Source organism: Meles meles, chromosome 2, assembly GCF_922984935.1.
Source record: "Meles meles chromosome 2, mMelMel3.1 paternal haplotype, whole genome shotgun sequence".
NCBI classification, from domain to species: domain Eukaryota; kingdom Metazoa; phylum Chordata; class Mammalia; order Carnivora; family Mustelidae; genus Meles; species Meles meles.
The window spans coordinates 157,472,242-157,485,081 of NC_060067.1; the positions used below are offsets into that span (position 1 = coordinate 157,472,242).

A 12,840-nucleotide genomic window follows, 5' to 3' on the forward strand; every position below is an offset into this window, starting at 1 on the left:
ATTTTCAGGTATTTAAATTTTTCTTCGTAATTATCTCATCAGTCACTGACTATTTGGTGTTATTATCCTGAGTGGTTGCAGAAATGATTTCTCTCTTTTGTGGGTAGAATTTCTTCTTCTTTTGATTTTTTTTCCCTAAACCTATTGTCATGATAAACAATCCTGTAACTAATTAGACATGTTATATTTTGGTGACAGTCGTTTTGGGATTCTGTAGGTGAACTTTGCACCATTCTGGGTCTAGAGTGAACTTTGTACCATTCTGGGTCTAGGGTTTTAAAGATAAAAGTTTTAGAGAGTTTTAGAGATAAATTCTCTATTCTTAACCTTTTAAATATAAATAAAAATGTCTTATAATATTTTTTTTTAATGTCATTTCTTTGGAGACTGCCATCTTGTTGCCACAATCCCTTGTTTTTTATTGTTAAGTCCTTTAACATGAAGAGCCTGTGTCTATAGGTATCAATTTTCAAGATGTTAGAAACCCAAATTAATTCCAGCAGCTGGTCAGGGAGTTCTAATACTGGCAAAAGTCTCTGAAGTCAGATGACAGGCACGGATCTAGCAGTTCAGCCAATGAAGGTCTACTCTCCGCCTGCACCAGGGATCTTCCCATTAGTCTCACACATTTCAATAGAGTATTTAATGTTTTATTTATTTGAAAGAGAGAAAAAGAGAGTGAGAGAGAGAGCGCACAGGAGCAGGGGCAGAGGCAGAGGGAGAAGCAGACTCCTCACTGAGCAGGGAGCCCAATGCAGGACTCCATCCCAGGACCCCGAGATCATGACTTGGGCTGAAGGCAGGTGGTCAACCGACTGAGCCACCCAGGGACCACTCACTATATTTTAAAGACTTCTTCTCTATGCCTTGTACTTGAAAGCTACTAAACACACAGATCTTAAATGAATGTACTTCTGTAAATCCTCTTGAATTAGGATTAACAACAGCCCACTGTTTGCCAGGGTTCAGAAACCAAAGCAAGTTAGGACATGGACCGGATTTGTGGCATTTTAGTTCAAATGTCAAAATGTACATTCTGACAAAAAGATATAATGTGGATAAATAAGTCTGTAAAACAAGATTTGGAGATGTTTCATCCTAAGGAAAAATATTTATATAAAATAATAGCAAATTGTACAGCTTATTATGTGCCAGGCACTGCTTAAAGTATTTTATGTAAATTAGCTCATTTGGGATTCAGCAGCTACCATGATGGCTCTAGTTTACAGAAGAAAAACACCTTGGTAGCCCTCACTTCTTCAAAGGTCATATAGCTCATTGTGATGGATTCAAAATTTGAATTTGGGGACACCTGGGTGGCTCAGTCAATTAAACGTCTGCCTTCAACTCAGGTCATGATCCCAGGGTCCTAAGATCCAGTCCCATATCCCGCTCCCCTGCTCAGCGGGGAATCTGCTTCTCCCTCTCCTTCTGCCACTCCCCCTGCTTGTGCTCGCATGCATTCTTTCTCTCAAATAAATTTAAAAAAAAATCTTAAAAATTAGATGTTCTCACTGAAAAAAAAATTGTTTTCTTAACTCAGCCAGCCTAGCACCCAAAGTCCAAACCACTGTGCTACAGTCCCTCTCGACAACTTTGATTAAAAGGACATTTTTGGGTGGTTAAATAGTTTAAGAAAATGTTGGTCATGAGATCTGTTTGGATGGGAGTGGTGAAATGAAAATTCGAGTAGAGTGAGTTGGGCAGCAAATGGGAAGCAAGGAGAGTAGAAACAAGGAGTAGAGAAACTCTTTTCAGTACTTTGTGTTGTCAAGAGATACAGAATTGTAGCTGGAGGAAAATGTGAGACTATGGGTGTTACTTATAGATAAGTGATCTTGAGACATGTTCATATCTCAAGGGGCGTGACTCTCCTTTGATTCTGCTCTTGATAACAGTGACTGCTCTAGGCTTCTTAGAATACTATCTTTAATTTCAGGACAGGGTGCCTAACTTGTTTTCTTCCTACCTCCACTGGTTCTTTCTTCACAGTCTCTTTTGTTCAGTCATCCTCCTCTACCAGAGAAGCCTGCCACGTATAGTTGTGCAGGTTGTAAACCACAGAAATTTGGCCAGTGTGGGGGGGCCACTAGTGCAGGGCACAATTTATACAACCAAGTTAATGGTGTTTCCAGAGTCATAACATGCACACCCTGCACAATTCTATGTGCTGACCCTGATTCCCAGCCCCCGAATATATTTTTATTTGAAGCACATAGAAACAACATATATTAGTATTGTAGGGCAAAGGTAAGTAACAGAAGTACAGTTGACCAATACTGAAACTAAACCACAATAGCAATAATATTATGCGTAAAAGAGAAGTGACTCTTGAGATCTAATAGAAAATATTGGATGTCTGAAATACTCAGAAAAAAATCATAGTTAAAAATAAAAACAAAACCTTAAAAAAAAATCCTTTCTCGACCCATTTTGTCTTCTTTTCACAATAGCAAACTGAGGTACAGATGGTAAGACCTGGACTGTCCATTGGCAAGCTGGGGGGGGGGGGCGTGGAATACTGCAGATCACTAACCCACCCTACCTGTTTGAAACATAAGAAGCAACAGTGAAAATCTATATGTATGGGAAGATAAAGAAAAAAAAATCTCTATTTAACTAAGTTAACTACAACTTGCTTAAGTAATTGAAAAAAAGAATTCTCTCTACTTATAATACCCTAAAAGTAGAAACAATCCAGATATCTATCAACAGGTGAATGTATATGCAATCGATGGGTGTATCCTTACAGTGGAATACTATTCAGAAAAAAAAGGGGAAATGAGCTATTAATATACGCTACAGCATAGATAAAGCTTCTAATAATTATCCCGAGGGAAAGAAGTGAGACCAAAAGAGCTTATAATATATGATTACATTTGTATAAACTTCTAGAAAAGGCAAACTACAGTGACACAAAGCAGAACAGTGTTTGCCTAGAGGGAGGGGAAAAGCAGAAGGAAGAGATAACAAAGGGGCAAGAGGAGACTTTTTGGTGATGGATATGTTCATTATCTTGATTGTGGTCATGGTTTCATGGGTGTGTACATATGTCAAAATTTATCAGACTGAATCCTTTAAATATATGGAGTTTATTGTGTGTCCGTTATACCTCAGTAAAGCTGTAAAAAAATTAAAACGGACACGATTTCTGAATGTTTGATATTGACTTATACAGCCTTTGAGCTAATATCAGAAAGGGAAAGCAATGCACAAGTAGACATTTTGCAGGATGTCAGTGAAAATGTCATTATAATGTTAACAAGATTCATAAAGGCAAGTGCCACTTTAAAAATGCTAACAAACTTTTCACATTCTGGTCACCTCTCCAATTGTACCTTTAGAGGAACGTCTATGTTTTGTGCTTGCTTCTTAAATGGAACCACCTTATTTGATTTATTTCACTTCTGTGACACTTTGAACTAGCTTGGGTTCAGAAGTTCAGTACCTTCACACAAGTAACAAAAATTCATCCCAAATTCATCTTTGACAACATTTATGAATGGTGTAGTTATGCTTTTTGTTTCGGTGGCTGCGTCAGCTTATCTCTGATGAAGGGTCATTCTGCATTTCCTGCCATCCGTGAACACCATTCTTCAACCAACTGCCTTTGTCTCGTAAAGTTTTACGGAGAGGCAAATAGCAATGAACTTAGAAGAGCATGCAGCCCCAATGCCTGGCTGCACCTACTTTATTCCCTTTGTCCCCAACCCCGAACACACCTGTGTACCCTGTGAAGGCATCATAAATTTTTGCTGACTGACATCGATGAACTTAATTAACTCACACATTTTACTTAACCTAAGAAACAACAACAAGAGAGCCACACGGTACAGTCCTTTGAGATCACTGGGTGGACGTGCTATGTGTGATCTACCGTCCTCAGTGATTTAAAGTGCTCTTGAGCAAACATACTTTATAAATTGAGACCTGGCAGGCACCCAGGGAGTGGTTAAGGTCTGCATTTATTGCTGAACTTTGGCATAACACACTCAACAACTGATTGGTGGTGCTCGGGGACTGGTTAGCTGGGTGGAGATGAACATGTCTCAGCAGAATAATTTAGTCTTATTAGCATGACATTTGATATTAATAACATTATAGTAATCAGAGATCACTGTTTCTTGACTCAGAAATCACCAACTGGAAAAATGTTAAAATGAGTTAATGGGGGAAATTTGTAAAAACTGAAATATACAAATGGCTCTAGTTTAAAGCCTTGCTGTTGATCAGAGAATTGACAATGATGAGAAATAAACTTGATAGTAACATTTCAGTAAAAGGTCTTTCCTATTGTTTTGTGTCTTTTGGAGGGTTGTGTCAGGAGGTAGGGGAGAAGAGATGCTATGTGTGTTACAATATTACTGTTTCTGCAGGCCAGGAATTTAATCATACATTCCAATAGTTACTATTGTGTATATGTGGAAAATTAAACCAATTCTGAAATTGCTTGAATTCTGTAAGAGCACGATTATGAAACGAAACAAAATAACATCATATGTCTTTATTTCTGGTTTTCTTTTCTTTTTCTTTTTCTTTTTTTTTTTTTTTTTTAATTTCTGGCTTTCTTTACCTGAGTTATGGACAAGAAGAACTAGGCATCTATTACAGATCAGAATCAAAAGCAGTCACTTTGACTTTTCTTAAATACTTTAGAGGGATCATTCAGTACAGTCGGTGATGGAGGAAATGCCTACTAATTCATAGCAAAGACAAGTCCTCTCCAAGTCTCGTTTCAGAAATTTACACGTCAGCCATTTGGAAGCGTTATAAAATGTAGAATAGATACTTTTTATTTTTTATTTTTTTTATACTTTATTTATTTATTTGACAGACAGAGATCACAAGTAGGCAGAGAGAGAGGAGGAAGCAGGCTCCCTGCTAAGCAGAGAGCCCCATGCGAGGCTCGATCCCAGGACCCTGGGATCATGACCCGAGCTGAAGCAGAGGCTTTAACCCACTGAGCCACCCAGGTGCCCCTAGAATAGATACTTTTTAAAAATCAAGTCTTAAAAACTGAAAATTGGTGGTAACTTACTTGGTTTAAAGGTGATTCTGCTTATGTTTCAGATAACATTTACTTGTCTTGACCAAGAGTCAGGGAGACAGACGGACTTCCATATCACTCTTGGCTTCATTCCTAGGCTGTAACTCACATGCCATCAATTCTGGCCAGTATCGTAGAGATCATGGAAGGAAAATTGTCTCGTAATTATTTTCGTGTATTTTGTAGAATAAGTTTCAAATGGGAACAATCACAAATTACTCAATCGTGTAGCAATTATTCGATTTTTGTCTGCTTTTTTTTTAGTGAAATTCTTTAAATGTTTTGTTTGTTTCAGGGCTCATGCCTGTGGCACAACAGCCTGTTTATTGTGCTTCAAAGCACGGCATAATTGGATTCACACGCTCAGCAGCGGTGAGGATCTAACAACCGCACTGTCTCTTTTTCTCTTTCTGTGCATATGTGAAACATGAGTTCTAGAAAGCCAAAGGAATAAATTCGGAATTCAGGGCATCTGGTGTAAAGAGAGAAAAATAAATTATCCTATAACCATTATTATAAAAGTGGTTTTCAGATCCCATCAAGGAGCAAATGAAGAGATCTTTTAAAAATGAAGTCCTTTAATAGGGAGGGCACATATTGCATGGAGCACTGGGTGTTGTGCAAAAACAATGAATACTGTTACGCTGAATAAATAGATAAATAAATAAATAAATAAATAAATAAAAATTTAAAATGAAAAAAAAAATGAAGTCCCTAAACACAGATGTGTTATTGAAAAATTTCCTCAGGGTTTAAAAAAAAAAAAAAAAAAAAAGGAAAGCACTTTTTATTTTTAAAATTGACTCCAAATGTTAAAATTGTTAACTTCAGGCCTTCTTGAGTAGAATATGTATTGTGCTCTAGATATTACTTATCGTTGGAGATAAAAAGGGCTAGCACAGAGGGATGGGACGGGAATTTACCAGAGAGAGTAGTCAAGGATGACATCTCCATGGGGCCTAGGGTGACAGGTGTACAGAGCTAAGAAAATTATCTTAGGCCTGATTGACTACATGCATTGGTGGCATGAAGTAAGAATGCTTGCTTTTTTATTAACTGAAAAGGGGGCGTTTTGAATGGAACCTGAGGAGCAAGGGGAGAGTCAGAAGCAGACGGTAGACAAAAAGCAGCTTATGGACCACAGGAATGAGCTTAGATGGATTCTAACTGCAGCCATCAGCAAGTCTTTTATGCAAAGGAGTGACAAGATCAGGTTTCCATTTTCAGAAGACCATTCTGGCTATTGTTTAGAGAATGTATTAGGACAGTTGTAGAAGAGGATAGAACAGTTTGGGGGAATCTCTGCCATGATTAATCTAGGTGAGACAAAGAGAAGGGCCAGACAGAGATGGAGAAGAGATAGGGATAGAGAAACTAGATGCATGAATGGTAAATGTTCAGCCAAAAGGGAAGATAAGCAGCTCTCATGCTATGAATTCAAATTTATTGGAAATTTTTATTTACTTTGCATAGATTTAATCTTTAATTCAACTTTTAATGAACACATAAAAGTATTACAAAACAAAATAATCCTGATGAGCACTGGGTGTTATATGTAACAGTGAATCACTGAACTCTACACCAAAAACCTATGATGTACCATATATTGGCTAATTGAATTTAAATTAAAAAAAAACAATTTTTAAATACCAGAAATTTCCTATTTACAATGACAAGAAAGTAAATCTGTACCGTCAATTCTCATTATTTGTGGTAGTTAGCGCTATAAAATCACTTACGAACACTGCATCAGAAAATACTGAACTGTTTTCCTCAGAGAAATATGGGGTTCCTTCGAGCCTGTGCTCACAGCATTTTGACCAGTCAGTCCATACATAGCCTAGTCTTACGTATATTTCTATGTGAAGACATGTTATTTAATATGCATGGCGTTCACTATGTAATATATGAACATGAGCAACAGTATTTATACCTCATGCCTGAAGGAACCTTATCTAACACGTGAGTTTTCTCTGTAAGGCACATCACAGCCTTCCCTCACTTGGGACCACTGAACAGCACTTCACCACTGTGCTTGGGAGGCATTTTAAATAGCAAAGTCACCAACAAAAGGCACAAAAATGGGAAAAACATAGACTGAATATATCACAAAGAGGACGTTTGTTTATAATGTAAGAGCTGAAACAAGGGCATTTTTTGATCATAGTTGGAACATTTGCTCTGTGCTTATCCATAAATGACCCCAAGTGCTCCATGACTGTTGATTTTAGGAGTTACAAAGAAACCTTAGCAAGTAAGTAAATGGAATCCAAAAATAATTGACTACATTTTGTTTTATAAATAGTTCAAATAAAATCAATAGGTTGAATTTGAGCCAAGAAATGCTAGTCTGAAGATGCTTAAATTGCCTTCTGCGTAGTGCATATTATCAAGAGTATCTTTAGAATCAGAGTCCCAGACTTACCCCTAACAGTATTTTTTAAAGAAATGTTCTCTTGTTATACAATCCTTGAAGGCAAACCTGAGATATTAATTTCTGAGCCTTGGCTTTTTACATTTCGCTTCCTGAAGAGTTCAGTAGATAAGAGCAGCTTAGATAACCAAGTATTTTCAGGAGTTTCCCAGAAATATTGGTTTTTAAAGGATTAATTATCTGAGGCTTTCAGGAATTAATTTAACATTTTAAGTATGTATTCTTTTATTTTCTGCTACCAGTCAACCTTAACATTGTCTTTGTTAGATCGCTAGAAAGATATCTGACTAGTATTTTTCTCATCAGAGTCTTTGAAATGGTTTTAATTATCAGCGTGTCCCATGGTATACATTTACAAAGCAACTGAAACCTGCAACCTTCTGATCCACAGATGGCAGCTAATCTCATGAACAGTGGTGTTAGACTGAATGCCATTTGCCCAGGCTTTGTTAATACACCCATTCTCGAATCCATTGAGAAAGAAGAAAACATGGGACAATATATAGAATATAAGGATCATATTAAGGATATGATGAAGTTCTATGGAATTTTGGAGTAAGTAAAACTATACCAATCTTCCTTTATATTATGGAGCAAAGTACTATCTGGACATAAGCAATAAAATGGGAAAAAATAACCTTTAAATCTGAGAAACTAAGGGTGCTTCAAAGTGCTGGTTTGGCAGACACGCTAAAAAAAATATTTTTTGGGGTGTCTGAATAGAATTTTTACACATTATGAATTCCAAGAAACAGAGCATCATAATGCCTTTGGCCATAATGAGATTTAAAAAAAAAATGCTGTTTAGTTGCCTGTGGAAGTTATGATACCTAATTTGACTAAATTCCAAGCAATATTCACATTTACCTTTTGTGAAATTTCATATGGTCCCTTAGCTTCGACCGTTTTCTTAAGAAATGGCTTCTCAACGCACATATTTGGCGAACAGTGTCTGAGTTCAAGCAGTTGGTTTCACAACACAGAGTCATAACTGTCATGACAAAGGAATCACACCACCACCTGGGATCAAATCCTGCCTGCACCTCGACCGTAAACTTATCTGTCAACTCATGGATACCTCAATTTTCTCACCTAAAGAATAGAAATAATGCTAAAATAGCGTTTTTGGAAAGTCCGTGAATAGATTGATATGTGGAAGGTTTTTAAAGGAGCAACAAGTAGATAATAGATGTTCAGTTAATGTTATCTATAATTCCTCACATTTCTATTTTAATACCATTTTTATCTGGTAAGCCTAAGATCTACTATAAGATAAAGATGAAAAAATAATCATTTTCTGAACAATAAATATAAGTTCATAAATGCTTCCTGTCAGAATGGCAGAAGGTTTGGCATGGAAATCTACCACTCAGTTTATCATCTGATTTAGTTGGTATCTATCTAACTGACTTAAATATGGAGGTAGCCATAGCTTCATGATATCCATTTCCTTATTACATGTTAAAGGTAGATTTTTTTCAAAAACAATTCAAAGTGTAGTGATAATTATGCCTTATATTGAGTTTTAAAAAAACCAATGTTTCCTTTATTTTTAGCCCATCAATGATTGCAAGTGGATTAATAACACTCATTGAAGATGATGGTTTGAATGGCGCTATTATGAAGATCACAACTTCTAAGGGAATTCATTTTCAAGACTATGAAACAACTCCATTTCATGCAAAAACTCAGTGAACATCTTATATGTCAGCCGTAACTGAAAATAAGAACAAATGACTTCTATTAGACAATATCTTCATTAGAATATAGCTTTTTAAATGAAATGTAATTGTGTTATTGTCTGAAGCTTTCCTCCATGCATTTGATATTAACTTTATTTCTACATGATTAGTTAGGTATTTGGGTAAAAATCAGGAACTATCAAAAATAAGGATGCGAACCAAAGCTAACTTTTGATCTTTATAGTCCATGTAATGATTAAAACAAAGAATATCCAAGGAATATTCTGCATTTCAGAAAATGTATTTAAATTTGTGGTACATAAATATTAATGTTTTTCAGAATATCATTTTAAAGGAGATACTTGAATTGTTATTTAATCAATCCAGATGTAAAAATCTCATTTTGTTTTTACATTTTTCACTTGAAAAAAGAGAATGGCCATGGGAAGTTTTTAGTGACAATAACTTTTATTTATATTCCATCTTTCGGCTGAAGATTTCAGCTCTTTGCAGATGTGGCATATTTTAGGGCCAGTAGTTAAAGAATAAACTACAGTGTGAATATATCCCAAATGAGGACTCTGATGTATGGGAAAATGACAAAGTAACTGGCTGAGATACTGATCCACAGTTCAGCCTCCCATCTAGGAAAACCATTTCTTTCCTGTTTGCTTACTTCAAGAAATTTAATTTCCTCCAGAAATCTCAGGAATGAAATATTTAATAGTTATAGAAAAAATGATAGTGCTCCTAAGATATTATATTTAAGATCACCTCATTAAAGAAAAAAAACACAAATATAACATTTTTCAGGTTACTTCATTTGTACCAATTTCCATAGTGCCTAATTTTTAATAGAACTCTCTTCTTTTTCTAATCTCCAGAATTCAATTAATATTCTATATATAGCTATTGAGAAGAAACCAATTTTGCCACAGCCTCAGTTGTAAATGTTTTTGTGTGCTCCAAGTCATAATAACAAGAGGTAAAGATAGCCTGTGAAGTTTTGCTATTTTCCCAGTCAAGTATTTTCAGAAAGGATCAGTAAATGCAACTGTTTTGGGTAGCATTATTTGCAAGCAACTAATGCCACTAATAGTGAAAGCACAAGATTTCCAAACCAATCATTTTTTCATAGAAAATTGTGTAAGTGATTCACTCTGCCTGTTAAGTCCAAAGCTCCCAGCTCGGAGCAAATGGCCTCCATGTGAGAGACTGATGAGGATTTTCTAGAGAAAATCTGGAGTGTTTCTGGAATGTTGCCATAACTTGCTCTGTTTTAATTCTGCCATAGGGAAATATTGCCTTCACTTTTTAGGAGTAATTTTAATAAGAACAATTCCTGTCCAGAGTTTCCCATAATGTATTTGAAAAACAACAAGCAATGAGCATCCGTGAATGTCTGATAGAGAAGGGTTGTAATTAAGCATGAGCTTGTTCATACATTGTGGTGGTAACTCATCAGGGAATAATACAGGGATGTGGAAATGTCACTTACTTTACATATTTTCCTACTGTGATGTTAAACGCTGTAGCTAAAACTTCTCATTTATGGATGATTTTCTTGTATGGGCACCCTTTAGTATACTCTGTGCTTTGAATGGAATTTGTTTCAAATCAGTGAACTCTGCAGACATTTAAAATCAAATACGGAGTAGAACTGAAAAAAAGGGAGTTATGTTGTAAAAGTTTATTTTACATTAAAATGCATCTGCTATAAATAGCTTTTTAAATAAATATATACTGTTATACAATATGTCTGTATACTGGGTTGGAAAAAAAAACATTACATTTGGGGGAGGGGAAGCCTTAATTTCTTTAATTGTATTTTTTCAGTGAAAATCCTAATGTAAATAATATGTATTTGTTCAAATGTACTTTTCTTAATAAATGGGGGTTCCCAGAACAGCCTAACTAAAAATATGTGGACAATGAAATAAGATTAAGGCTTGATAATGGCATTGAAATGTCCAACAAACTTAATTTTTGTATCCAAATGATTTCAGATACTTACTGTGCCATTTAAAGTTTAAGTGACTGTGATGATTTCTATTTTTGTTCTATCTGTTCACAAGTTTAGGCTACTGAAGAGGTCTGAGGATGTAAATTTTTAATAAAATTCAGTCATTTCACATACTAAATATCATCTGAAGGGGAGCTTCTTTCTCACATTTGAATTTCTAAAGGCGAATTTGCTTATGCACGGGTTAAAATGGCTACAGGGTCACAAATGCTGGTGTCAGTCTTCCATCTCTTCCCTTTGTTAGCTTCCCTCCTAGGCAACTCTGTCCATATGATGGCTTCAGGATCGATATCCGGAGTTTCACCAGCTTTCAGTCTGGGTACTGAGACAGTCCTTGTGGTCAGAGATCATTCTGCTTGACCAGAACCAGATGACATGCCTCTCCCAGAGGTAGTGAAAAAAGAGCTGTGGGGGACAAGAGAGGTGGGCAGGAATAATTCCAAGCGGAAAATTATGCTGCCATTATCAGAATGTGGGCAAACATGCTGAGCTAACAAAAGCAATAGAGGAAGACAGAGTGAACAAGGATTAGTAATATCTTAATCTCTTGGATAAATCTGTGAAGACTGTTATGGTTCCTATAACACACCTAGAACCATGTTTTCAAAACTCTGTGGGTCACATTGACTACAATATGGTGAAAGAGAATGGAAGAAAATGAATAGAATGAAGAGAAATGAATGTGGAAGAAATGGAAGAAAATGAATAGAAATAGAATGAATAGAAAACACAGCAGTTGTCTCATGATACGTAATGTATACATTCTCAATCTAAGATCTTTATTATTGTGAATCACAGTCAGTTTCAAAAAGGTTCAAAAGCTACTTGTTTTAATTTTGACTGCAAGCAATGCCTCTAATTCTACTTTTGAATTTCTAATTATACTACCATTGTAATCCAATGGTTCCATTCAAATGTTATAGCACAACTTCTGGTTTCTTACTAAAATTTCATTATCAACATATAGTTACACTAAATTTTAACAGATTTTTTTTTTAAAAGGCAGACACAGAGAGAGAGCATAAGCAAGGGGAGGGGCAGAGGGAGAAGGAGAAGCAGACTCCCTGGGAGAAGGAGAAGCAGACTCCCTGCTGAGTACAGAGCCGGATGCAGGGCTAGATCCCAGGACTCCGAGATCATGACCTGAGCCAAAGTCAGATCTTTCACCAACTGAGCCACCCAGCTGCCCCTTTAACAGAAATTTTTATGTTTAATTTTAAACCATTAAAATATTTTTTTCGCCCAGATTTTAAGTCACACTTTCACACATAAATTCTCTCATTCAACAAAAAAATTCCCAGACAGTTACTTTGGTGATACATTTATATGTACATGTTTCAATAAAGTGTGTTCTATGTGGATATTAGTGCAAATATTAATGCATTGATTAAGGTCTGATCTGGCAAAGAGCATTCAAGTCTGAGGAATCTAATATGGGGAAATAGATACAAAGGTATTAGAGGAACTGAAGAGCCAAAGGAAACGGATGGGATGACAAAGCAACCAGCAGGAAGGCCTGAGCACCTCCAAACTTGTGGGACTCAGGATAGCGTCAGAACCCGGAAGCAACTGGGAAGGTTACCAAGCAAGGCTAGGATTACAGGGGTGGAGCTGCCTGGTGGGAGCTGGAACCCTGGAGGAGGCAGCCACTGCC

The 12,840-nt window shown here is 36.3% G+C and overlaps 1 protein-coding gene across 1 annotated transcript in view; it reads left to right on the forward strand.

Annotated features, from left to right (window-relative positions):
- The window catches only part of HPGD (15-hydroxyprostaglandin dehydrogenase), a 30,947-nt gene extending 19,643 nt beyond the window's left edge, over positions 1 to 11,304 (forward strand). The window contains exons 5-7 of the mRNA XM_045996552.1: positions 5,343 to 5,419; positions 7,873 to 8,036; positions 9,038 to 11,304. Of these exons, the coding sequence (XP_045852508.1) occupies positions 5,343 to 5,419; positions 7,873 to 8,036; positions 9,038 to 9,176 (380 nt within the window). The 3' untranslated portion in view covers positions 9,177 to 11,304. The remainder of the gene's footprint in view (positions 1 to 5,342; positions 5,420 to 7,872; positions 8,037 to 9,037) is intronic.
- The last annotated feature ends 1,536 nt before the right edge of the window (positions 11,305 to 12,840 follow it).